The sequence below is a fragment of the Podarcis erhardii genome (genome assembly GCF_964252035.2).
Source record: "Podarcis erhardii genome assembly, chromosome: 11".
NCBI lineage: Eukaryota > Metazoa > Chordata > Lepidosauria > Squamata > Lacertidae > Podarcis > Podarcis erhardii.
Genome location: NC_138501.1, coordinates 55,631,902 through 55,658,334, shown reverse-complemented (window position 1 = coordinate 55,658,334; position 26,433 = coordinate 55,631,902). Strand labels below are relative to the sequence as shown.

The 26,433-nt window shown below is 53.1% G+C and overlaps 1 protein-coding gene across 12 annotated transcripts in view; it reads right to left on the bottom strand.

Annotated features, from left to right (window-relative positions):
* UNC13B (unc-13 homolog B) overlaps nt 1-26,433 on the bottom strand; it is a 160,079-nt gene that overhangs the window by 8,469 nt on the left and 125,177 nt on the right. For 7 of the 12 annotated variants that reach the window (XM_081881292.1, XM_081881297.1, XM_081881300.1 and 4 more), the window contains 11 exons: nt 21,273-21,399; nt 15,522-15,618; nt 14,688-14,831; nt 14,392-14,469; nt 13,406-13,483; nt 12,474-12,653; nt 6,871-6,959; nt 5,679-5,822; nt 5,113-5,236; nt 1,581-1,637; nt 452-532 (listed from right to left, as the gene is read on the bottom strand). In XM_081881292.1, the coding sequence (XP_081737418.1) occupies nt 452-532; nt 1,581-1,637; nt 5,113-5,236; nt 5,679-5,822; nt 6,871-6,959; nt 12,474-12,653; nt 13,406-13,483; nt 14,392-14,469; nt 14,688-14,831; nt 15,522-15,618; nt 21,273-21,399 (1,199 nt within the window). The remainder of the gene's footprint in view (nt 1-451; nt 533-1,580; nt 1,638-5,112; nt 5,237-5,678; nt 5,823-6,870; nt 6,960-12,473; nt 12,654-13,405; nt 13,484-14,391; nt 14,470-14,687; nt 14,832-15,521; nt 15,619-21,272; nt 21,400-26,433) is intronic. The other 5 variants (XM_081881301.1, XM_081881295.1, XM_081881296.1 and 2 more) reach the window with 2 other exon arrangements.

Genomic DNA, 26,433 nt, shown 5'->3' with positions numbered 1-26,433 from the left:
CAAGCAGGAGAGAACCAGAGCATGCACCACTCTGGCGAGAGTCTGCGGGCAGGGAGGGTCTCATCCTGCGTACCAAATGGAGCTGATAGACAGCCGCCCTGGACACAGAATTTACTTAGAATCTAGTCTCAGGCTGTTTTGGGACACATCTGAACTCACTGAACTTTATGCGTTCTGCTGCTGCCTTTTTTAATAGATAAAATGTCTTACCTGGGAACCTGATTTAGACCCACCCTCTGCCCCAGAGGTTCTGGTGCTGGCCAACATCCCCACCCCCTGGGCAGGTGAGCAACAACTGCTGAGCTTCATGCTCTCCCTGGAATTCACAGAATCACAGAACTGCAGAGCTGGAAGGGTCCCAGGGGTCATCTAGACCAACCCCCTGAAATGCAGGAATCACCATTGTTTGTGTTTCAGAAACTGAGGCGGGGGGGGGGGGGGTGTCACTAACCTTAATGGTGTCTAGAGCCAGTTCCAGCACCGCACACTGCTTTGGAGTGAGACTCCGCGTTTCCTCCCTGACCATGTGATCCTGAAACAGTAGATGGCGAGATTAGGGCTGTTTCGGGGGGGGGGAGTCCTTAAATAGTAAGGAGCCAAAAGGGAAGGCAAGCATAGGGGTGGGTCAGGGATCCAGCGGAGACACGCGGCAGAAAGACGAGCTGAGCAGGCAGAGGGAGTGGGAATGCGGCCACAGGCCTGTCTCTGGAGACCTATGCAAGCTCACATGGGAGAGACGATGGAGGAGACAACACACACACACACACACACACACACACACACACACACCAGCTGCAAGGAAGAAAACACGGCACAAAGGTCTCCTGGAAGGGACCCCGGGGCCATCTAGTCCAACCCCCTGCAACGCAGGAATCTTTTTCCCAAGGTGGGGCTCGAACCCACAACCCGGAGATTGAGCGTCTCATGCTTAATATGAAAAGAAAGAAAGATGTTAATTGCTTAAGCTAATCTTATCTGAAAGTAGTATTGGAAAACTGCTGCAATGACTTATATGGAAACTCAGCTAGGGGGATTCGAGGAAGTCATCTAACAAGGATAACAAAATTGGGAATTTATCAGTTAGGATAAATTTATGTTTATTTGCTTGTTTTTTCAGATTGTAATGTTTTTCTTTTTATGTTTGTTATAAATTTGGAAAATAAAATTTTAAAAAATGAAAAAAAAGAGTCTCATGCTTGGCCAATTGAGCTATCCCAGCCGAGAGTCCCAGCCCACCCACTTCCCCTGCCCAGCCCCGCAGCTCCTGCCCATTCGGAGCCCCTCTCTCTCGTCCGGCCGTCGGGAAGGGCCCCCCATTGAGGCACGAGGGCTTCATTCTTGCAGGGATGGCGGGCGGAGAGACGGTGTGACGGCCTGCGGTCAAGCATCATGCGCTGAGAGCCAAGGCAAAACCCAGCTTGCGCCTGGGCAGGGACTCAGGCACTGGCCACGGTTACGACAACAGTGACAAGACACACAAGGGGACACCAAGGGCATTCTGCGGGACGCACAAGCAGACAGCAACAGTCACAGGCAGGGCAGGCGGAGGGCCATGCGCTAGCGGTTACCCCCCCCCATACCTTCAGCTTCGACAAGTGTCCCAGTTCTTTAGCGGCGCTGAATATCAGCGGGGTCCCCTGCGGGCATGACGAGCAAGAGAGGAAAGACAAGACAGGAGGAGCAGAAGGTTACACCCCGGATTGTGATAAGGCAAGGGCAGCCAGCGGGACCCTGGCCAAGGCAGGAGACCCTCTTGCAAGCGCCTGCTTCGGTGCCCACTAGGGCTGCATCAGGGGGAAAACAAGGCGAAGGGGGGCAGCCTTCGTGGGTCACAGCAGTACAGTAGGGAAGAGGGACCAGGAGGCCTCAAAGGCTTTGCGTCGAGCGGAACATGCTGACTTGTGAACGGAAGGAGAGGCGCTTGCGGGGGGAAGCCCCACTTATCTCGACTTGGCCGTCAAACGACCATCTTGGCAATCTCCAAGATACGCAGGAGTGGAGACAGGGCTACTTTCCCACCTAGGTGACCTCCCAGGAGTGGGCTGGGCCAGAGGTCAACGAGGGCAAATATGATCATTGTACTGCAGGAGCACTTCTACACACACAACCGCCTCCGCCCTCCATCTGGGCAACCCAGAGGCATCATCAGGGTTCAAAGACAGGCAGAAACATCCAAGGCAGGTCTGAAGAAGTGTTGGTAAGAGTCCAGGAAGAAGGCAGAGAGTCCAAAGTCTGTTTCAGGGGCCTAATTCAGTTTATTTTACCCTTAAACTTCAATCCTAAAAAAAAGCTCAATAAACTTGGTGGGCCCTCACGCATGTTCACTTCATCAAATCTGGCCTCTTTTAAAAAGTTTGGACACCCCTGCTAGAGGGTCCTCACCCCTGGCTGAGAGGCTACCTGCATACTCCTCCTTCCACTAAAGCCCCTCACTCCTAAGGAAGACCCAGGGCTCAGCTGGAAGGATCGGATACAAGGCTGGTATGGTCAGACGTGGGGGTATTTTCTGCACAAAGGTTCCAGCAGAAACAAAAAAGGAGAGGAAAACTTCACTTCCAAGCCAGTAGAAGCTGCCCTGATCTGCTCACCATCGCCCCTCGGCTCCGAAGCCCTTGCCACTAGCCAGCCTTGGGGATGTTGTGCTGGCTTGAGGCGGCCCCTTGAGGTCCCCAGGGGAAGCAAGGCTCTTCCTCCAGCACCAAGAGAAGACCCAAGCAAAGAAACCTCCTCCCCCCCCGTCTGCTGCGCTTGTGGGGAAAGGGCCAGTTGACAGCACTCTGCTTTAGTGTTTCCAGGCCCCTTTGCACCAGAAACCCCTCCCTCCCCGCACCCTGTGGCCAGGCGCATATGAGGGAGCATGCACATGTACCCCTCCAACCTCAGCCTAGAATCAAACTGGGAGCAGCAAAGAGCCAGCTGGGAAATCTCGCCTGGCAGAGGCACGAAGGAACCCTGTGTGGAACCAAACTGGTGACCATGTTCCAGAAGGCCTGCAAATACCACCTTGGTAGTCCGGATAACCCTGGGGCTGATTGTCATTTGCTGCAAGAATGAGCTCGCTTATGTTCACCTGCTTGGAAGATCGGAAGCCTGAGTTTTGGTTCTGCTGGTGGGGAGATGCAAGGCTTCTCGTGTTCCCTGGTCTTAGAGATGGAGGAGAGCTGGGAAGGGGCCTCCAAGCCGGGGGCAAGTTAACTGGGCTCCTGGGGCCAGATTACATAGTTTGTTTTTGTATAAGACGTGATGCCTAAATGCTTTCCCGGGTGCCAACAAGTCGTGGTGACCGCTTGCCTCTTCAGGGTCTGTGCCGAGTCTGGCTCTGCAGTCGGTGTGGTACATTGGCCTGTTCTTCTAATAAAGAGCTAGAATGGATCCCTCTGGTGTTTCTGACCTCCTCTGGTATCCCTGCACCAAACCACTTGTGCAGGCCCTCCTCCTTTGGGCCTGCGGATCAGGGCAAACCCCCCCCCCCCACCCTTGGCCACCATCGCTGACTGCAGACCTTGAGGGACAGCTCAGCTCTTCCCGCCTTGGCAAACGCACCACAGAAAGACATGTGTGCCTTCCATTCACCCGCAGGCCAGTTGTGCTTCCCAGGGCACAAGATTTCACCAGGCTCTAGGGAGCTGGCAGCCATGGTCCCTGACCCAGAGTCTGACGGGCTTCTGGCCTCCAAGCATGGAGACATCCCTCAGTTTCCACAGCACCAGAGTCGATTGGCTGAGCCTGGTGCTCCCTCTTCTCCCTCGGGGCTCCTGGCTGCTCCTGGGACTGTGCCAAGAAGCACCAGGCACACCCAAGCCAGGCTCCTCTGCCCTCCGGAGGGAAGAGGTCTCTGGCCAGGCGGCAGCACCTTTCCCTTATCACCCTTAAAGCTCTCCCTGCAGGCACAGCGTGGACACAGGGCTGCTGAAAACGGGCTTTGCAAAATGTTCCTGTTTGTTCCTGTTAATGGCTGCTACAAGGCTGGGCGAAAATTGCCCTCCCCATGCCAGGCAAGAGAGAGGAAAGATTTCAAAGAATGGTGCACAAAGAAAGGTCTCTTGGCTGCCCATGCAACTCCCCAGCCCCTGCACCAGTGGGGTGGGGGCTTTCCTTGGCACTTTACTCAAGAAGGCAACGGGTGGCTCCTTGGAGGAACACAATGTGGCACTTGCTGCCATTGCCCATGGCAATTGGGACCCGTTTCTCTCTGGGTCCGTTCTGTTCCGCGGAGTGTGGGGTGGCCTTTGTGCAGAGAAGAGGCTGGTGGGCCATTTCCCTCCCCTTCCTGGGAGCTTCAAAGGGTTTCTGCAGCCAGCCAGCCCCCCCCCCCGCTTGTCTCGCTTCCTTCTTTCTTTCTGAAAAGGCTGGTTGCCGCCTGCCGCTGGGCTTGCCCCGCAGACAGCCTGACCCAGCCATTTTCACAGCTCCGCTTAAACCTCTTCGCGGCAGGGCATGCGATAAGCGTACAAAGGCGGGCAGGGCTTCTCCTTCTGTTTCGGCAACCCACACAAGCCCACGCAGCAGCAGCAGCAGCAGCAGCAGGAGCGCTGATCGCTGGCAGCCTTAAAGGAAGCCCAGCCTCCAAGCTGGCTCTGCGGCTCTTCTGCTGCCCCTCTGCATGGGCAGAAGCAGACTCAGGGCAGCCCAGGTGGGAACAGGCTGGAGGAGGAAGCATCCCGGGGAAGGAAGGCCCCACCTCCCTGGCTGTGCCTGAACGCGGCTCCTTCTGGAACCCCCTCTCCTCACGCTCAGACCTGCTCCTTCCTTCCCATCTGGTTCAAACGCCCCTGGGCTGGTTCAGACCCCCTCCTTCTCCCCCCCCCCAGCCAGCCATTCAGCTCTTTGCTTACACTTAAAAATGTACCACCTCTGTTCGCTGTTCACTTGGGGGCTGTTGGGGGGGGGGTGAAGGAAGGGGACAACTGCAAAGACCATTGAGAGCAGCCAAGATTGGCAAAAGGCAAGAGAGGCAGCGTGACCTAGTGGTTAGAGTGTCAGACCAGGACCTGGGAGAGATCAGGGCTCCACCCCCCACCTGGCCAGGAGGCTCTGTGAGCTGTGACTTGGGCAGTTGCTGCCCCTTCGCTTGACCTCCTTGGGGCAAAAGGAGCGAGGGAAGAGGATTACCGTGTTGTCCGAGAGGGGGGGCAGCACGATGATCTTCTCCAGCGTGTTCATGACCACCCTCCAGAGATCCTTCAGCACCCGCTTCAGCACCGTCTTCTCACAGACGTCCGCAAAGAGCGTCAGGCTGCAGGGGGAGAGCAGAGGGTTAGGCTCAAGCAAGAGGACCTCAGCTGGACAAAGGGATCCCTGACTTTTCCCTGGTGGCCACAAGTGCCTGGCCAGAACCAAAGGTCCATCCAGCCTGCATTTGGTCTTCTCCAGCCGACTCCCTTGGCCGGACGCAACCAGCAGCTGTGGCCATGCCTTGAGGTGTGGCGAGGCCAACTGCTATTGCTACTTCCAGCTCGTAGGGGAGCTTTTGCAATTCACTCTGGGCCGCTTTAAAAGTCCTTCTGCCTCAGCTGGGACTGACAGAGAAACCAAGAAAGGGTGGGGGATTCTTCCGCAGAAGCAGCCCCCTCCATTTCCCAGCCCTGGGCTCAAGCTGAGGTTGCTCTTCATAGACGGCCCCCAAAAGGCCTGCGCAAACCCTCTAAATCTGGTGCGGATCTGCCTGGTGCCCTTACTTTCCATCCAGGAAGTCCATCAAGGGCCTGAGGACGTTGTCTGCATCTTGGGCCACCACATTCGGAGGGGCATTCCCCGGCCCTTTCACCTGGCAGAGGATATCCGACATCTGCTTGACGCAATCGTCGATCCGTGCCTGAAAACTAGAGGCGAGAAGGGACAAGATCACTCTGGGCGCGGCAATGCGGCACTTACGGGCACCTCCCTCCCTTGCAGGCTGGTGCCACTTGCTTGTGGGCAAAGTCTGCCTGTGCATGAAGGAAAACAGGGCGAGCCCTCAAAGCACAGCGCTCAGCAGCCCCCTAACATGAGCCTGGACCACCTCACCTTGGGCAGCTCACGGGTCGGGGGATTTATGCTCCCAGAAATTCAAGCTCTCCCCTCTTCCCCCCTTACACTTCTCAGGAGGAGGGACGTAGGGAGGATACGTGGTTATCCTTGAAAGGAAGCCAGGCCAGGATGCTTCTAACTCTCCTTCCCACTGTGCTGGCAGAGCAAGGGAACGCCGGAGAAGCAGCGGAGGCGGAAAAGGAAAGTCCCCAGAGTTTAAAATGCCTCCCATATTTGGTTGCCAGCGGAAGAGATGGGCATTCACTACTAGAAGGAAATAGTTCAGGACCTAAGAGATGGGCTTGTGTGTCCCAAATCCAAGCAAGGGATTTACCCTACCCTTAAAATTTTTGGCTGGGCCCCTAGAACTTGTGATCAGTTTTGATTCTGTATTCCAGAGGAGGAAGGCGACTTTGCCTTGTCAATATTGAGGAGAGCACAAGGAATGCCCTTATCTCCCAGCCCTGACTAAGCGCTTGTGTGCTGATAGCAGAGCTGCACCGAGAGAGAGAGCACTTTCTCTCCCTTAATGCAGCTGCCGCTTGCTAAAGCCGCCATATCGCCCTCTGAATGTTAAGAGAGAAATTGCACTCGGTCAATGAGCCGGCAAGCAAAATCTGGCACCGATAGGATCCCAAGAATATGAACTCGCGGCGGATTTCACAGTTCAGAGACTATTTCACTTTGAGCCAGGCGAGAAGTGCGTAAACGTTTCTCGGTTCTTCGGTTACTTTCGTGCGTGAGAATTTGAGGATTAACAAAAGGGAAAGGAGCAAACACCAGGCCTCTTTTTCCATCTCGTGAAGCAGACACAGAAGAAAGGCCATCTCCCTCCACAACCCCTGGGCTGCTGGCACCCACCTGTTACCAAACACAGCACTGAGCTCATCCAGCACGTTGTTCAGCTTCACCTGCAGCTCCTTGAGAGAGTCACTGGCTTCTGGATCCAGCTGTGGGCAGGAGGAAGGAAGGGAAGTGAGAAGCGTCAAGGGCATCTGTGCCCACTGCCTCCATTGGGACACAGAGTTCTAGATCAACGGCCGCTTGGCTAGGAGGGTGCGTCGGTCTGTCGGTACTACGCTGGCGCTAGGAACTAGGAGCAAGCAACTCTGCAGCAGCGCCTGGTAGCTCCAAAAGTTTTCCCGCTTCTAGCAACATCTGACTGGCATCAGAAAGCCCTGCCTGGCGAAGGACGTAGCAAGCGAAAGACCGTCCACGAGGCCACGTCTCTCTGTCCCCCAGCAACTGCGGAGTTGAGGACAGTCCAGACCTGCCGAGCCAAGCCGGCAAGACTCTCTTGGCGCCAACCTGTGTGGCAAACTCAAGACTTAGGTCCCGACTCAGGGCTACGCACATTCATGGGAGAATTGAGAGGGGAAAGAAAGGGGAAGGCACCCCCAGATCCAACAGCAATGGGTAGAAGCCCATCTAGAAGGGCAGCAGAGGGGAGACGCTGCCTGTCTCTGCTCCCTTCCATGCTGCAAACACGCCAAATTCCACTCAGCCACCCTGCCAGAGCCTTTGGCAAGAGAGGTTCCTTAGCTACCTGTAGGCATTGCTGGTTTCTGGGCTCTGGGCCAACAACTGCCATTAAAAACAAGCACCTTTTCAAGCTGGTTTGGAGTGTCTCTCTCAACAGATGTGCTGTCAGTTCTTTCCCAGGGATTATCATTTTAAGTACACTTGTTCTGCCTTTCCATTATATTCCAGGCAGGGTGGGGACAGAGACAGGAGCCCATCTGTGGAGACAGGGCGTTGCAGCAACAAAAGGGACCCCCAATAGTTCACCCCTGGCCTCTGCCTATTGCACCCCTGAGAGACGCCTGCCCACAAAAACTTATATTTTTATATATATGTGTCAGGGGCTCAGGAGCAGAGGCACAGGGGAGAGAGGAAATGGAGAGCGAAGGGGAAGAATCGGAGGGCAGCGTAGGGGAGTATGACAGTGGCCCGAGAGATTCCATGAGCTTCTCCAGCGATTCAGAAGATTCCCAGAGGGGGGCGCCGATGGCCAGGGCAAGGGGGGTCCCAGGGGGGACGCACCAGAAGCAAGGGGCCAGCGGGGACTCCCAAAGCAGCAGCGGGAGATCAGGACCAGTTCCCCCACCAGAGCGGAGTGGGGGGGAAGAGTCCCATGCATCAGGGCCAGCGTCTCCTCCAGCAGGGAGAGAAGATGAGTCAGGGCTGACCACGCCTCTATCGCAGAGTGAGGGAACGGAGGGGAAGTCAAGTCCAGCTAGCCCCCCTGAAGAGGGAAGCAGTGACAGGAGCAGTGTAACGGTCAGGAGAAAGGTTGCCGGCTGGGCGCGCGCGCCAAGTTCAAATGTACAGGCGCGCGGGACAGCAGAAAACCCGGATTGGGAACCAGGTTCTAAAGCCCGCCGGAGGCAGGGGGAAGACTCAGGGGACTCAGTGTCAGAAGAGTCTAGAAAGGGCAAGACCCCAGCGGACAGGCAGACCCAGAGGAGGAAAGAGCAAAGGAAGAGGTGGAGCAAGGCTAGAGTCTTAAACTGGTGTCTGGGGGGAGGAGATTCAGACGGAGCTTCAGCGGTCTAGAGTTTGAGACGTAGAGCTGCGCGCCGCGGCTTTGAAATCGAAACTGAACTTCAATAAAGACTTTTGTATATAACAAGGAACTGGCGTTGGTCCTTTGTGAGCTGGGACCTCGGGCAGCTCTGACAATATGTAATGTCCCTACAATACATTAAACATTGGCTTCCCTTCCACCCTTCCATGGTTTCCTCCATATAACAATTATTGCTGAATATTACAATCAAACCATACCTTCTTTCCCCCATCTTATTCTAATGTAACTTTTACTATTGAATTTTCTCCAAACCTGCTAGCAATTTAACCTGTTTATGATAGTTCTTCGTATAATCTGCAAACTATTCCCAATCAGCCTTTAATACTGTTTCACCCTACTCCCTGCTTCCCTGCTTCCCTAAGCGACAATGTGGGTCTGCTCTTGTTTTCAGAGACTGTTTACGAGAGCCTAAGGCTTCTGAAGTCGAGGCCTCCAGAGCTATGGAATAAAAGCCCTGGGTGTGAAGGGCAGCTCACCAACAGCCTGCCTGTCTCCAGTTGCGAAGGAGGGCAGAGCTGCCGGATTCCGAACGGAGGGGGAGACAGACAAGGGGTTGCCATGGCAATGAGGCCGGGGCCAAACTGTGTCTCCATGGACCATAGTGGGAAGGAGGACGATGCTTTTCGGGGCTCAGAGCTCTCGGATAAGACCCTGGGAGGGAGCGTGTTCCTTGCCCCCCAAGAAAAAGGGAAGCTGCTTTCTGGTCACCTTTACCTGAGCCCATGAGAGCATTGGACTTGCTTGGACAAATTTCAAAGTAGAGTTTAGTATAATAATAATAATAATAATAATAATAATAATAATAATAATAATAATAATAATAGTTTGGCCACAATTATTGCATTTAACAGCCACCTCATCCAATGCTTTAATCCTAAATTCGCACTTTATTTCCGCGTGCAATCATTATAACCTGATGTGTTTCCTCCCACAACTGAAACGCTTTCACTGCTTTCCTGCCAATGTACTTCGGATAAATTTTGCGAATGGGTTTCAGCCTCTGGTCAGATGATACCACAACCCTCTCGCCCACTGGGGCAAATTAAGGACCTCTGTTTAAATCAGCAGCTATTAGAGAGCTTCACATCACAGAGCCCCAAGATCACACACAAGCGAATGCTCTGTTGATGCTGGGGCTTTGGAGACTTCTCACCTGCCCTGGAATGGGAGTGCATCTCAGGACTGAGTCAGGTGGGAGCCCCACACCTCCCCCCCCTCCTCGTCCCAGTTGGCATAGGAAACTGGGCTGTGACCCTGCGGCAGAAGGCAAACTCTCCCTTTCCCCGGGAGGAGGAGGAGGAGGAGGAGGAGGAGGAGGAGGAGGAGGAGGGAGCACGCAGAGCTGGCTGCTTAAAAAAGCCTCTCAGGATTCAACCAGCTGAAGCTGGTGTGTGTCGTGCCTTATTAAGGGAGCCGGTCTCATTACTGTGTGAGCGCCGAGGGAACGGCTGGCCCCCTGGCATGAGTCACGCTGCCCAGGAACAGGCAGGCACTGGGCAAGCGCAGCCAAGAGCAAGATTCCCTCCCTCCCGGCCCCAGCATCTTTCTTCCTACTCCACAGGTATAGCCCATAGCAAGATGCAGGTGGGTAGCCAGGGAGATCATCTCTCTCTCTCGAATTTTACTGAATTTACTTAATAACATAACATTAAATATCTCTCAACTCAGCCAGCTTCAGCCCCGCTGGCTCAAGTCAGGGAGGACGAACATCAGCTCTGCTTTAGGCTGGTCTCAACTCCCCACCTGCTCTTACACTGCTGGGGATGTGGTTGTTGTGGGATGACTTGGTTGTGCGAATGAAACACATCTAACACTAAGCCATGGCTTTCCTAGCCAAAGTGCGGCTTCTCTGAATGTCCAAACCCAGCCCACCACAATAACCGTGGTTTACTTTCTGGTAACAAACCACAGATGTGATGCTGTAGTTTGTAAATGGCTCACGAACCATGTTTTAACTATGGTTTTATGTTATGTCTGAAACCAAGTGTCTTAACCGACTATGGTTTGCCCATCCCACGCTGGGCATGTGCTAAGCAACAGAGTCTGGAGGCAAGGGCATCTGGGAAACAAAGGCGGCTCTGGAAAGAAGTCCTGACTTCTCTGCTCAACTGTGAGACAACCTGTGGCTTGTTGAACAAACCATGGTTAAACTATGTGCTTATTGTAAATAATACTATTTATTGATGGCTCTTACAGCTTAACACAGTCCAGTGTTCATTCGGCAGGAAAACAAGAGAAAGTAAGGACTGATCCACACTTACCTTTTGCCTGGCATTTTCTAGGCATGAATCTGCACTTTAAAACCCGGATTGCTTTTTCTTTTGCCCTGGAGCATTCCTCGTGAAAACCTCCTCTTTAAAGATGAAATGCAAGGAGCGGCAACTGGGTGCCTCCGTGCATTGCTGTTTGCTCCAATTCAGCAGTAAAGAGCAAGTTTTCATGTGGAAACCTCTGGAGCAGGCATAGGGAAACTCGGCCCTCCAGATGTTTTGGGACTACAACTCCCATCATCCTTGACCACTGGTCCTGTTAGCTAGGGATGATGGGAGCTGTAGTCCCAAAATATCTGGAGGGCTGAGTTTGCCTATGGCTGCTCTGGAGCAAGAAAAAGTGCTCAGACATAAAACTTTAAAATGCAGACAGTGCCTGAAAAGTGTGGAGGAAAGGAAAATGTGGATAAGCTCAGAAAGAGACAGGCAGGCAGACAGATGGCCCAGGCCCACCCCACCCCCATTCTCCTGTCCACCCACCCCCTGCAAAAAACTGGGAAATGCCTGATGGAGGTCCATGGATGCTGGACCAATTGGGCCATTGGTCTGATCCAGCAGGCTATTCCCATGTTCCCCCAGTCTCAACTGCATGGAGACTCACAACGAAAGGGTCAACACACTCACACATGACAGGCTAGATAAGGCCACCAATGACTATGACTACACTAATTCCTGGAAGGCAAGTTCCTGTAAGTGCAGGATTTGCTTTCATTTGGCAAGCCTTCCCGCTGCAGAAGACCTAGAGAAAAAACAGCAGGTGACTCCTGGGAAACTCTAGATAAGCTGGGAAGGGGAAAGGCTTCGGAGAGGGAAGGGTGAAGCTCTGCACTAAAACGAGCAGCAAATGTTTCTAGCTAGTTGTTCAGCTGACTAAATCCGAAAGCGGGAGAGCTACGTTATCTCAGTGGCCGACACTCGCTAGCCAGGCTGAGGAACAGCATTCAGAGTCCCTGCATGGCACACAGGCTAAGGCAAGAGGGACTGAGAATCTGCACGGAGCAGAACTCGGAATGGAGGCACCAGGGGGAAACCGCTTAAGGCACTTCAGGGACACCAAGGCCTCTTCCTAGCAGCAGTGCTGGAGACCAAAGTTGGCCACAGGGAGCAAGAGAGACCCAATGGATGGCAGCACTTTGCCCAAGGCAGCCTGGGTCTGTTCTCCGCACCAACCAATAGCCTCTGCCATCACTTCCCATTCCATGCTTTTTCCTAAGGATATTTTGCACAGCTCTGAGCTGCTTCTTGACATGCTGCCAGGGAGAAGCCACCCTATGCCACGGTGCCACCATGGAGTTCCCTGCCACGTGCAGAGCCTACATCTATTCAGGATCTAGGGCAGAGCTTTCCAAACTTTCCATGTTGGCGACACACTTTTTAGACAGGCATCATTTCATGACACAGGAATTCAGTTTTACAAGCAAACCGGAGGTTGAACTAACCCCTTTCCAGCCCCGGGAGGAGCGCGGGGAGCATTTGCACCACACACCTACATTCTGCAGCCGACACACTAGCGTGTCACGACACACAGTCTAGAAAGCTCTGATCTAGGAAGTCACAGCTAAGGAGGAAGTGTCTTAAGGCCAAGAGTAAGCAATATGGATTCTAACAGCCTTAGGATTCCTCGGTTCAGGATTCTGATTCTGATTCTGATTCTGTTCCTGATTCTGATCCTTTTCCTGTTCCTGTTCCTGATTCTGTTCCTGATTCTCATCCTGATTCTGAGTCTCATCCTGATTCTGATTTTGATCCTGGTCCTTCTCCTTCTCCTTCTCTTCCACATTCTCAGTCTTGGAAAGCAAGGGAAAGACAGAGACAGACATGCAAAGGTTAGACCAGGCATTCTCACAGCGTTACAGAAAATCTCACAGCTTGAATCAGTGATAGAGGGAAATCCTGCCTCCAGTTAAGGACAACAGGCGTTTAAGGCTTGGAAGGCATCAGGCAACACAGCTGTATCCACACAGGCCCAGCAAGTATCCAGAATAATGAGAAAGGGCACACACAGTCTGTTCAGCTGCGAAGGATGACCCAAAGCCAATTGTAGCAGCTGGAACTTGCTTTTGGAAGAAAACCAGACTCATTTTCAAACCAGACTCATTCAGCAAAGTCTTTACACATTTGCATCTCAGCTTTCAGCAACCCAGCTTCACTCAAGTTGGCCGCCACATGGCAAACCGATGGTGTGAATGTTTCAGGCCATTTATAAAGTAAGAATCAGCACATCCATACGAACCCTTTAGAAACTCAAGAGTTAGGAAATGTGTTCAACGAAGGCCGTGATCTCATCTTCCCTTCCTTCTCTGACTATGACAGGAGTAGCCAACATGTCTGTCCATCTCCCCCCCCCCCTTCTGACCATTAGCCTTCAGGCTGGGCCTGGTGGGAATTATAGTTCACCACTCTGACTCTTGGTGGTGCATGATGCAAGCAGGGGCAGGCCTGCAAGCTACCCATTTCCCCTGCCACAAAATCCAATCCCCGACCAGCTGACGAGGCAGTGCTAAGCCCCACGCTCAGAAGGGCTCCTCCGAGCTCTCACCTCCTTGGCCCCCATGGCTTCAAACATCTTCTCCAGCTGCACCCTCAGCTGCTGGATGTTGTTCATCAGGATGCAGGGCTGAGCAGAAGGAGAAAACACCAAAGACAGGTTACTAGTGAGACAGATAAATGCGAAGGCCACTGACTCTCTCTGCGCAAAGCCTTCAGGCCAGATACAGGTGAGAAGGCCAGGGATGGATGGAGGAAGACCTTTCTTCCTTAGGCAGGAAGTGAGTTCTGCAAATTCAGTAGCCCAGCCAGCAGGAAGTGAGCGGATCTCTCTCCCCCCGCCAGTTTCCGAGAAGCCCAGTTGATGTTTGGAGCTGGAAGCCCAACTGGCAGAGTGTCTTGGAGTGAGAAACAAGTGAAATGGCTGGAGTGCCATGCCCGCCCCTGCGCCCCAGGACCTGATGCCCTCCCACCACTATCAGGAGTTGGAGAGAGTCAGAGGGAACATTTTGTCAAGGCAGAAAGAGCACTAGCTCCCGGGGAACCAATGAACGAACAAGTACGATGTTCGGGGACGGGAAGCGCCTCTCATTTTGTGACCCTTCTGTGAGCTAAGGCTGAGCAAATTTCCACTCCTAAGCAGCAGAAAAGGGTTACGAGGCACTTCCTGCCTTGAGAACCAGGCTGCAAAAAGTGCATTCCAAGAACGCCCATCGGTCTACAGACAACAATTTTAATATTTAAATGCCACCCACCTGACTGGGTTGCCACAGCCACTCTGGGTGGCTTCTGGCAATCAACACACACACACACACACACACACACACACACAGAGTCAACAAATCTTGCAAATTAAGCAAGGGGCCTGCATGCTGGCTCCACACTAAGTTGGTATCAGAGCCATCTTTGCAACAAGGTCTTGGGCAGCTATCTGCCCAAGGGCGCCTGGCCTTGAGGATATGGCTAAGAAGAGAGGGGCACGTCTTCTCCCCGTTTGTCCTCTGCGTTCCCCCATCCCAACCAGGCAGAAGGACTCACCACTTTCTCCTTAGAGCAGTAGGCCTGGAAACTCCGGGAGACGATGTCTGCGTACTGCATCAGCACCTTCCCGATGGTCTGCAAGGAGACCAGAAAGGTTACCTGCCTCGTTCTGAGCGGCGCAGCAGAAACATTTAATGGTTTGCCACAGCTGAATTTCATCTAGTTAAGTCGCTCTGAAGTTTCGTTTTGGCAAAAAGCCACTAACAAATGCTGCTGTTGACTGTGATGATAATTGCACCCCTTTCCCCCGGAGAACGACGCTCCTAGAGATCCCGTGGGAGGAGAGGCATCACCTTGGCAAAGCGCCGCATGTAACAGGCCAGGATGGCCGGGTCGGGGCATTCCAACTTCTTGATGATTTCAAAACTCTGGTTGAGCTGGGTGAAGACATCCACCACCGAGCAGGAGAAAAGAGCATGCTCAGATGTCTGCTGGAACTGTATGCAAACAAGAAACACGCAGGGTGAAGAAAGGCAGGATAGCTCAAGAATCTTAATTTCAGGGTCATGGGCTTGAGTGTCAATGCAGGGCAAAAGATTCCTGCATTGCAGGGGGTTGGACTTGAGGACCCTCGGGGTCTCTTCTAACTCCACGATTCTGTGATTCTACCTGGTGCCTTTGAGTTCATGCAAGCCTTTTACCATGTGAATTTTAATCTGCATTAGCATTTTAACTTTTTGTATGTTTTGTATTTTTTTCTGGGTTTTCTTGTTTTACGTTTTGGTAAACTGCTTTGAGGTTTTGCTTCGTTTTTACAATCAAGCAGTGTATATACGTTATGAAATAAATGAATAAAACAAATAGTTGCTCACTTACTGAACTAATGTAACACTTTTCTGTTTTCTACCAAGCTTTCCACAATCCTGAAGGATACCGGTTGGCTTCCTTATTTATTAAGTTTATACACGGAAGGGCGGCAAAACGCACAAGCCATACAACAATTCAAACATTGGACGACAGCACCACTGGCCAATAATCCAATATTAGCCTCATTATATCAATGCCAAATTATAATACAATTCATAATACCAATCATTCAAATACCAAATTATACAATTTAGGTGGTCCTCACATGCTAGAATTGGTGGTTTGGTGATTTACTTTATTTCTGTGTTCCAAAACCTTACCCCATCCTTCTTATCTCTCTCCAGAGCTCCATGCAAAAATTCCAGGGACACGTCTTCATTCTCATCCAGCCACTGCATCACAAACTGCTCAAACCATCTGCGTTGGGGAGGGAAGGAAGCCCACGTCATCTGAGTTTGCAAAGCCCTTCCCCACCATCCGGCCGCTCTGGGGCCGAACTCACCCAAAACTGCCCCCCAGCACTGGAAGGAGACAGAATATTCACAGGCCCTTGCCCCCTGCTTTCCCCCTCCCTCCTTCGTTTCATGTCCTCTGCCTTGTAGCACTGCAAACCGCAGGGAAGGAAATTACAGGGATTTGCATGACTTCCAGTGAATGAAGGGAGAATCCTGCTCTTGACTAAACACCCAAGGAAGGGGGCAGGGACCCAAGGTCTGGATGTGGCCCCTTGGGCTGTGGGCATTCTGAGTGTGCCTCACATGTCCCAGGTATTTCTGAAACACTGACTGCACGTCTTCTTTGCCACAGCCAAGGCTATCACAGCATCCCCAGAGGCCCAGAATCGATGTAAGAGATGGGATATTGGGAAAGTGACAGAGCTGCAGATTGCAGAAAGTTATGGCGAGGCAGACAAAAGACCAGTTGGGGGAAATTGGTCTCCATTTATGTCTCCATTTATACCCTAATAAGAGCTGCTGCAGCGAGAGGTCTCTCTCCCGAGGCAGAATCTCTTTCAGAGAAAGAAGGACAGCTTGCCATTATTCCGTCCAAGTGTGGAGAACAGAGTGACTGGCCTTCGGGTTGCTTCGCTCGTTTTACCTAAATGCTGGATGATTGAATCTTTCTGTTTAGGTGCATGTCAAGTAGATGGCTTCTTTCCCAAGCTTGTGTTTGTGTGTCTTCTTGCGGCAGATGACACTGCTATGGAAAGCAGTCGAGGGAAGGCACAGCCTCCCCCTCCCGCCTGCCCAGACCCAAAATCACCCTAAACTCTGCTCACATGGGCTGGATTGCCCTGGGATGCTCCTCACCCCTCCCAGTCCAGGCACTGCTTTTCAGGACCGGTTCTTTGTCAACCGGGACTGCCTGAAGTTCCAACAGCAGCCAGAGAAGAGGCATCTTCAGGCCCCGGAGGCAGAACAAGCCACGGAAGAGGCCAGGAGAACAGAAACACCCGCCTGGGGCTGCGAGGCCGTTGTCTGCCTGCTTGTGTTCGTGCAGAGCCAGAGCCCGCCTCTGTCTAGAAACGCGGCTGAAACACAAGGTGCTTGCAAACAAGGGAAGGGGAGTCAACAAAGCGGCACATTGTGCGATCTTCGCAGCCGATTAAGGCCCTCTCCAAACCTGCAGCTGAGTTTATACAAACGGCGCTAATTATGGGGTGCTTAAATTTGCAAAGAAAGTGAGAGACACTACGGAGGGAGTGAGAGCAAAGCCCAGAGCATGCTGGGAAGCCTGAAATAACCCTTCACACTTCAGAATAGAAAGGCACAGCCTACCCGATGCTGGGAATTGTAATTGGCATGGTGTTAAAAAGCTGGTATCGGCCCAACCGCACCGCAGCCAGCAAGTTTCCAGCAAGTTGCAAGCACCACAAAGCTCTGTTTGAATGCACACACGGCAGGGTATTTTGCAGTTGAGACATTTCACAAGAATCTGAGAAATTTGATTGCACACAAAAGTGGTCCAGGAATTAGGCACCCCGTATTGGGGCTATGAGACAAACACGCCCCCAAAATTCTGAGGCACAGCGAAGTCTCCTGTTGAGACCTTCTATGCACCCCTTAAACATGTGCTGATGGCAGTAGTAACCCTATGTTTCCAGAGCGCCAGAATATGGTACCTGTGACTCCCCCCAGCCCTCACTCAGGAGGGCAGCCTTGTCTAAGGACATTGCCAATCTCTGTCTAGCAAGGACACTCAAGCAATGACATCTTCAGGTCTGGGACTGGGAGCAGAGCCTGCTCTGGCAGAACTATTTTGCCCACAGGGCAAAGCTGCTTGTGCAGTGCCTGGGAGGCGCTTGAGCCATGATTAGGACCCAGAACCAGCAGCCCTCAAACAATGCAAGAGTCCCATCCGGAGTGGACAGGAACAGCCACATCAGGCCAGCAGGGGGCTGGAAGGCAGAGGCAACTGGAAACCTCCAGACAGAGAGCTGGGAGAGGCCAGGGAGTCTTCATGGAGGAGCGCAAGGCCTGCTGGAGGGTAAGAAGGAAGGCTGGGGAATCTCTGACACCTTGGGAAAAAGCGTAAGCATCTTGAGAGTTGCTCAAGTGCTGTAATCATAGAGTCATGGATTTGCAGAGTTGGAAGGGACACCCAAGGAGCATCTAGGCAAACCCACGGCAATGCAGGAATCACAGTGAAGAATCCCTGACTGACAGGTGGCCACCCAACCTGTTTGGAAACCTCCAATGAAAGAGAACCCATCACCTTCTAAAGGAGTCTATTCCACCGCTGACCAGCTCTCACCATCAGAAATTTCTTCCTGATGTTTAGTTGGAATCTCTTCTTGGAACTTGAGGCCATTGGCTCATGTCCTCCCCTCTGGAGCAGCAGAAAACAAGGCTGCTCCATCTTCCAGGAGGCAGCCCGTGAGATAGTGGAAGATGGCTCTCGTTTCACCTCTCATTCTTCTCTTCCCACTCCCTCCACCGTTCCTGCTAAGGCTGGGCAGGCCTCCGCTGAGCCAGAAGATTATCAGGGGCTGGTGCCACCTGCTAAGGCAGTCAAGAGCAAGACCAGCCTTTCTCGGCAGCGCTGAACACTCCCTGCGGTGCCAAGGAAAGGAATGTGCAGCTGCAAGTGAGGAGATGCCGGGGCTGGGAGGAAGGCTCTGACGGCCCACAGGCAAAGCCAGTTCTCTGCCTGTTTGAACAGGGAGGCTGGAAGGAAGGGAAGCGCAACCAGGCGCTCTTGCCCAGCACCTTCCCCCTACTCTTTGAACCAACTGGAGTCTGCCAGCAGTGGGCAACGACGCCATCCCATGTTATTTTTCCATCTCTTGCCCACGCAGAGCCCCGCTTCCAACTGTGATGAGGCTCCGGTTTGCCTTAAGTTGTTTGCTGACATTTGGAGAGAAAGCCAAAGCAGGGAAGTGTTAATATCGTCCAAATTTGATGGCGATGCAGATTATTAGGAAAGCAAGTGACTCAGCAAACGCACATGCATCAAACCCGGGACCCTGCCAGGGCTGCCGCCAAGAGGCAAGGCAAGGCAAGGCAGGGGGTTGGAAGAGGCAGGAGGTGTCTACAAACAGCCCCTGGGCTGAAATATGAGCCTGGCCCAGTGGCAGAAGGTGCTGGGAGGTGGCAGAGAAGTGCCATGGCAACAGGGCTGCCATCAAGAGGCAGTCCAGAGGGCAGCCAAGATCACACTGGCTCTCAGTGCGCCCTCTGCTTAGTAACGCTTAGCATTTAGATCCGTTCTCCATCTGCAGATGGCAGGTGGCTGACTAACAGCCCAATTCACCACACAGCCAAGGCAAAGCAGGTGACTTGGGCCAATTTAGAGCCAGGTTCCTTGCAGCGTTCTCCTGGCTTTCTCAGTGGGGCAGCCTAGGCAAGTCTGGTGCACAGGGAGACAGCTCAGAAATGCGGATTTGTTATCCTCCTGAAAGCGACTGAATCATCCTTGGCGCTGGGCTCAGAGTCGGGGCTGTGTGTGGTGGAAGCCGGCAGCGGAGATTCTCATGTGGGCTAGAAACAGGAAGCGTGGAATTGGCTTGGGGAAGGGGGTAATTAGCCCTTAATAATGAGCAGGACGGAACGCGCGCCATCTCTTCTACGTGATCCGAACACTCTGCCTTTCACAGCTCAGAAACACAGAGGCACAGCGTGGCTGCCGATCCTGGCGTCTGATTCACACTCCGGAACACTTCCTTCTTCAGACTGTTTTGCAGGTCCAGGACCAGGGAGCCAACGCCTGGCTGCACCCAAGAGGTCCAGAGCGTGATGGGATTCTGATGGAGGTTCTTGCTGGTGGCTGTGCAGGCTCCAAAAGCAGTTTCCACAAGAGCAGAAAGGTCTGGAACCACAGTTAACAAGGCAGCATATCACACGTGACAACCTTCTTTTGTTCAGGACAAGGCCAGGAAGGAAGCCTTGCTCCAGCCCACGAGAGACTCAGGAGGTACTTTGGCCCCAATCAGGTCCAGGTTCTGCTCTAATCCACAGCCTGAAACTTCACAGCTACAGGAGCAATTCAGTCCCAGAATCAGATGCCGCATTTAATTTCTGGAGCTTTGCCAAGAAGTGCTGGCAGACTTCCAGCAAGGATGCTAACTGAGCAAACTTCTTCCTGCTCTTACGATCTCCCTCCCCTTTCTATGGCCTAGGATGGCACACAAGGAACGGCAAGGCTGCATGTGTTTGCCCTGCTTCTGACACTGCTAGCGCCGGGAGGCAGGTCTCTCCCCCTTTGCAAACATGAAGGGCTGCAGCTCAGTGCTGCATGAACAAGGGCTCTGGAGCTACAGGCACAGCTGGGATGGACTCCAGCCAGAAAGCCTGGGCAGCTGCTGCCAGTCAGAGTCAATACCACTAAGCTAGATGGACCAAGGGTCTCATCTGGCCTTTTATAAGAAGGGCTGGGGAACCTTTTTGAGCGGTGCAAAAGGAAGTCTGGATGAGCCCTTGGAGGAAAGTGGGAGGGGCTGGCAAGGGCCTTTGTGGCTCTCCCTTCAAGGGTGAAACTGGAGACCTAAGAGAGAAAGCAGCAGAACAGAGCTGCAAGTCAATCTATTCTGCCTTGGTCAGACCCCACCGGGAACACTGCACTCAGTTCTGGGCACCACAATTTAAGGAGGATGTTGATAAGCTGGGAGGTGTGCAGAAGGGGGCAACCAAGATGATCAAGGGTCTGGCAACCAAGCCTGATGAGGAACGGTTGAAGGAGCTGGGTATGTTTAGCCTGGAAAAGAGGAGACTGAGAGGAGCTATGAGAGCTGTCTTCAAATATCTCTCGGGCTGCCACATGGAGGGTGGAGGATGCTTGTTTTCTCCTGCCCTGGAGGGCAGGACTCGCACCCATGGCTTCAAGTGACAAGGAAGGAGATTCTGACTAAACATCAGGAAGAACTTTCTGGCAGTAAGAGCTGCTCGACAGTGGAAGACTCCCTCCTTCCTTGGAGGTTTTAAAGCAGAGCTTGGATGGCCATTGGGTAGGGATTCTTTAGCTGAGGTTCCTGCATTGCAGGGGTTGGACTAGATGGCCCTTGGGTCCCTCCCAATTCTATGATTCCATTACTCTACGTCAGCTCTTCCTCTGTGGGGCCAGAGGCAACATCTGGTGCCAGAGCTGCCCCCTCAGCCTTCAGGAGAGGGACTAAGCAAGGACAAATAGCTCTGGCTTGTCCTACCAGCTCAGAGCCCTCTGGCAGCAGACTGCCAGCCTTTGGAACTTCTTTTGTGATGCTGGGCTGAGCCCTCTAAAGTTTCTTCTTGAATGGGGAGGTGGCGGTGAACAAACACCAACAGAAATGTGTGTCTCGTTGGACAACCGAAAGAGTAAGTGGCAGAGACCAGCCTTTCCGGGAGGTAACCCCACACCTCAGAAAGGCCTCCCCAGTGAGCATTTTAACCTGGGGAGGCAGCATCCTGCTCCACGTACCCATAAGAGGAAGGAGGAAGGAGGCCGTCGGGAAAGGGCACTGTGAGTCACACAGCCGAATCCTCCGGAGAACTTAAGGCGCCTCCGCTTTACGAAGGGGGGAGGCAGTGGCACAGGGGTGGCGAGGGGTGTGTGCCTTGCAAGGGAGCCGGAGGTCCCAGGGTGAGCCAGGTACTTACGCAGGGTACTCAGGTATTTTCCCGGCGAAGGCTGGCAGGCTGCAGACATACTCGTTGTACAGCCACTTCACTTTGAAGTGCAAGTTCATGTAGTCGGCGCTTTTGCACAGCCGGTGCTTCTCGTGTTCTGTGAGGAAGGTGGAGAGAGACGAGGAGAGAGGGAGGGAGGGAGGGAGGGAGAAGGAATGAGGATGCTGTCAGGTGAGTAATTCAATCGGCTCCTTTCCCAGCAACCTGCCACAAAAACAGGAGCCTCCACACATCCGCGGGGCAGAAGGCCCTGCCACACGGTGCATGTCCAAAACCCATGAAATCCCCGCAACCTGGAATCCTGCTAACGATCGCAGGGCATGGTAGTTCATTCGGTTGGGGCCCGGAGCTGATTTTCCACACAGCACTTCAAAAATAGATGGGAAGAGTTTCTGGTTGCCATGGCAATGAGAGGAGAACAGCTTCTTAGGGCTGGTCCTCCTCCTAAGATGCTGCACACATCTCCTAGAGGAGGAAGCACAAAGCAAATCCCTAGAAACAAAAGCAGCCCCCAATGCTGGAGAGTCTTCTGGAGTGCCCTCTGCCCCCCGTCTCACCCAAGCCAGCCCAGTCCTTGGGCAAACCAGAAGGAATGGGGGGGGGGCACTGGGTTTGGCCTCCTGGATTTCCAGGCTCCTCCAGCCTCTCTAAAACGAGCTTCCAAATCCAGCACAGGCAGCTTCCTGAACCAGCCGGGAGAAGCATTTGCCTGCCCCACAGAGGTCGCCAGGTCCAGTTCGAAAGGGCACACAGCAGCCGCCTTGCTGAAGCTGGGCAGCTCTGGGTCTGGTCTGGCACTGGATGGGAGACCAGCAGGGAACCCCATGACTTTGCCTCGAGTTCCATCGTGGAGGAAAAGAAGGACACAAATCTAAAAGTTGAAGACAGGTTGCACTGCTTGCCTGCCCAGGTGACGAGAGAGACACTTCCCACAAGGCCATTGGGGCTCATGATGCCTCCATCTTGCCCCAGGTCAGTCGTCTCCAGGCTTCTCACCTCAAGCACAGATTTCTCCTCTTCTCCTTTTCCAAAGTCCCTCCTGTCCACCCCCTTCTCTGGCAGACAGCTGGGTGCTCTCCAAGTTGAGCGGCACCTTTTGCCAAGAAGTGACCCACTCTCTGCAACCACAAGGCCCAGGGAGCTTCTGCTCTCTTTGCTGAAGGCCAGTGGCTCCTGGGCTCTTCCCCAAGGTGAAACGGACCTCCCCCAAGCTTCCGCTTGAGCTCAGGACAGCAGCATGGGGGGCTCCTGGCCTGTCTCCCATCCAAGCGAAGGCCAAGCCCAGGAGGCACATCCGAGGCACGGACAGATCTAACCAGCTCACTCTTTCAAGCCACCTGAGGATCTGCAGGTCCTAACTGTGTGGCTGAAGCCACTGCTTGCAAGAAGCAGTCCCCCTTCCCTCCCAGGAGCAGAGCTGCGCATTCTCTGGGCAAAGAGGGGCAGCAGGATGTGCCACCATCCTCTGGTGCTGATGACCCCGGCCAGGGCGCCCCCCCTCCTTCTCTTCAGCAGAGGCGGCCAGGGAAGCGTCAAGGTCCTGGGATCCCCAAGGACAGGTCGTTTGCCAGGCATTGCAAGGCCGGTCTAAGATCCCGAAAGCCCCCAGGGGAAAGGGGCTTTACTGAAAGCAAGTGCAGAGCAATTCTGTGTCCCACTTCAGACAGCAGGAGGGTTTTATTAGCACTCAAGGAGGGCAAAGGCCAGTAATTAAGACTTATTGGGGGAGAGAAAGAGAAAGAAAGGAGGTCACCTGGATACCCATCTAAGCCTGAAGGCGCGAGGAGAGCCCCAGGCATTTGGTAAGAGGAAGCCGCCTTCCTGAAAGCAAGAGATCTTCTGCTACAGAATAATTGGAGGACCAATGTACCATATTTTTCCGTGTATAAGACTAGGTTTCCCCCCTAAAAAATAATTTCCAAAATGTGGGGGCGTCTTATACACCTATAGCTCTCCCTCCATTTTCTTAAGTTGGAGTTCCCCAAAATAGGGGGTGTTTTATACATGGGGGCGTCTTATAGACGGAAAAATAGGGTAAATTCCATCACTATCCTCAGTCTCATTTTAAATTAATCAGGTTTAGGTAATTGGAATAAATCCCCTGCCCACCTTTTCCTGTTCTGCCAACACCAACCAGTGCTACACATCAGAAGGAGCACCCCACAGCATGGAGGGCATTCCCAAGACCCCTTGAGGGAATTCCCAGCAGCTGAAGAACACCTTTGCATTCCTCCCCACACCTTAGGCTCAGGACACCGTTTTCACCCTTACTGCTCAGGACCACAAGACTTCTGAAGAGAACAGGAAACACTCAGGCTCTTTGTCTCCTCTGTGTGTGTGATGAAGAAGAAGAGTTTGGATTTGATATCCCGCTTTATCACTCCCCTTCAGGAGTCTCAAAGCGGCTGACATTCTCCTTTCCCTTCCTCCCCCACAACAAACACTCTGTGAGGTGAGTGGGGCTGAGAGACTTCAGAGAAGTATGACTGGCCCAAGGTCACTCAGCAGCTGCATGTGGAGGAGCAAGGAAGCAAACCCGGTTCACCAGATTACGAGTCCACCGCTCTGAACCACACCACCACTCTGGCTCTTCGAGGCTCCCTGTGGGTTTTTCCTGGGCTCAGGCCTCTTGCTGCCTGGCTCTCCCAGCCCATCTTAAGACTTCAGGACGCAGAGAGAGAAGGGCCAGGAGAGACGAGACTTCAAAGCCAACGCAGGGCCTTCAGTTTTTGGCACCTTCGCTTCCAGAATGTTTTCATGACACTTGTCTCAATGCAAAAAACACCAACTATCCTGGCGGAAACTTTTCTAACCTTGGGCTGCCTAATTCCTTTAAAATTGCTGGTAAATGCCACTGAGCCCCACTTGATAATATCCAGGGAAAACAGAGCCAATGGGAGGGCGTTCCACAGGGAGGGTGCCACCACCGAGAAGGCCCTCTGCCTGGTTCCCTGTAACCTTGCTTCTCGCAGTGAGGGAGCTGCCAGAAGGCCCTCGGAGCTGGACCTCAGTGTCCGGGATGAACGATGGGGGCAGAGACGCTCCTTCAGGTATACTGGACTGAAGCCGTTTAGGGCTTTAAAGGTCAGCACCAACACTTTGAATTGTGCTCAGAAATGAAAACACAAAACCAGGACAGCTTTGCATGGACACTGCCAAGCAGTGGTGCTCTCCCAGTCAGGCTCTCTGAAGGAGGGTGGGCCAGGAGAAGGCCCTCCAGTATCTGGAACCTGAGAAGCAGCTGGGAGGGGAAGCGCACTCAGAGCAGAGGAGCAGCAGCAGGCGGGGTTTTCTGCAAGGGGGAGCGACACACACAAGCCGCTTCCTGCCGCCACTGGCCTGCCATGGAAAGGGGCTCAGGCAGACGTGTCTGCTCTGCAAACTAAGCATCACTTCGGGGTTTGCGATCTATGCACAGCCTGGGAGGGGGATGGGAACCTGCTAAACTAGAATAAAGTCAGGGAGAAAAAAAAAAGGCTCTTACCGCCCTGGAAGAGGACCATGCGGATGCGAAATATAGGTGGGGCTTTGGACAGAGAAAAGGTAGGAGTGAACCAACCACCAATGTTCACACAGCCCTCCCTGACTCCCAACTCCAAAAAGCTGCCAATCCTCCTGTCTATCCATGTCAGAAGCGGAGGAAGGCGAGAGGGCTCCCGTCCAGAGAAAGAGAAAGCACTCTATATGAGGCCTCCGGTTGGCTCCCATCCTCACCAGGAATCGCTCCTCTAGGGAGAGATGCTCAGAAGGACCCTTCAAGTCTTTATGATTATTATTTAAATTTCTACGCTGCCCTTCGTCCGAGGATCACAGGGCTGTTTGCAAAATAGAAGCACAAGACAAACCAAAAGCATACCCGCCCCCCAGTTTAAAGGGCTACAGATTGTTTCTGCAAGACGAGGGATGTTTTTGCCTGGCATCTAAAGAGAGGTACTGGGTAAGCCTCCCTGGAGAGAGCACCCCATAAGTGGGGAGCCACCACAGAAAAGGCCTTACATCTGTTAACATGGAAGACCACACGGGGTGGGGGGTGGGAGGCTATGTGCTATTATTCTCACTATGGAGAGGAAAGGTCTTTAGCCGAACATTCAGAAGGGTCACCAAGGGAAGGCTCTTACCACGTGATGCCTTGAGGGTGCTCATTCTATCCAGAACTTAAGAGATGAGCAAGGGGTGAGACAAAAAGCACACACAGGCCAGACATTATTAGGAGCCCAGAGGGGAGAGGCTTAGCCCACCAAAATACAGGAGATGGAAGAGTCACACTTGTGCTCCTAAGGAAGAGCTCCACTTCGCAGCAGAACTGCAGCAGAGGGAGGACAAAATCCTAGGAGTGTGAGTGTGTGTGTGTGTGTGTGTGTGTGTGTGTGTCTCACTCCTGCTCTTTGAGGTGTCAGAACCAATTGGATGCTAATTACCTGAAGCGACATCTTGAAACACAGATCACATCCCCTGTGCCTATTAGCCATGATCAAAATGCATGATGCTCAAACCCAGAGCATTGAAAAGGGAGGAAAGGCAGCAACGGCTTTAAAGGTTGAAAAATCAAACCCGCAGAAGGAGGCTTCATCATGGCTCAGTGCAGTTAACCGCCTGGCCCCTTTCCCCCTCTCCTCCTCCCCCCCATTGTGTTTTGCATAAACAGGAGCTGGAGGCCCGGAATAATTATTAACTCAAATGAGCGTGCATGTTGCCAGGATATCGCAGGGTGGGGAGGAGTATCTAATGCCAGGATCCATGCCATGTATTCACACTTGTGTATTCTTCCTGCTGGTTTGATCCCTCACCTTGAGCAAACTAACCTCAGGTGCCCGGATTTTTCTAATGCTCTGATCAGTTAAGGTAACAACCAGAATAGGAATGCCACCCCTAAATGCTCCCCAGAGACTAGAGGCTCATTTAGGTGGCAAACAGAGTTTGGAGTGGGGAGTTTGCAGTGGATCAGTGCTCAGCCCTGTCTGGCCAGCTCTGCAAGCCTCCTGCAGGGACTGGAGCTCAGGAGAGGCTGGTTCTGTTCCCAGCCCAAGCCGGCTGTGCAGGATGTGGCTGATCTCCCTTCCTGTCTCCCCAGATGGCTGTGCAGAGAGGAGCAACCAACAGGCCTCTCCGACCATCGCGACCGCCCCCAGCC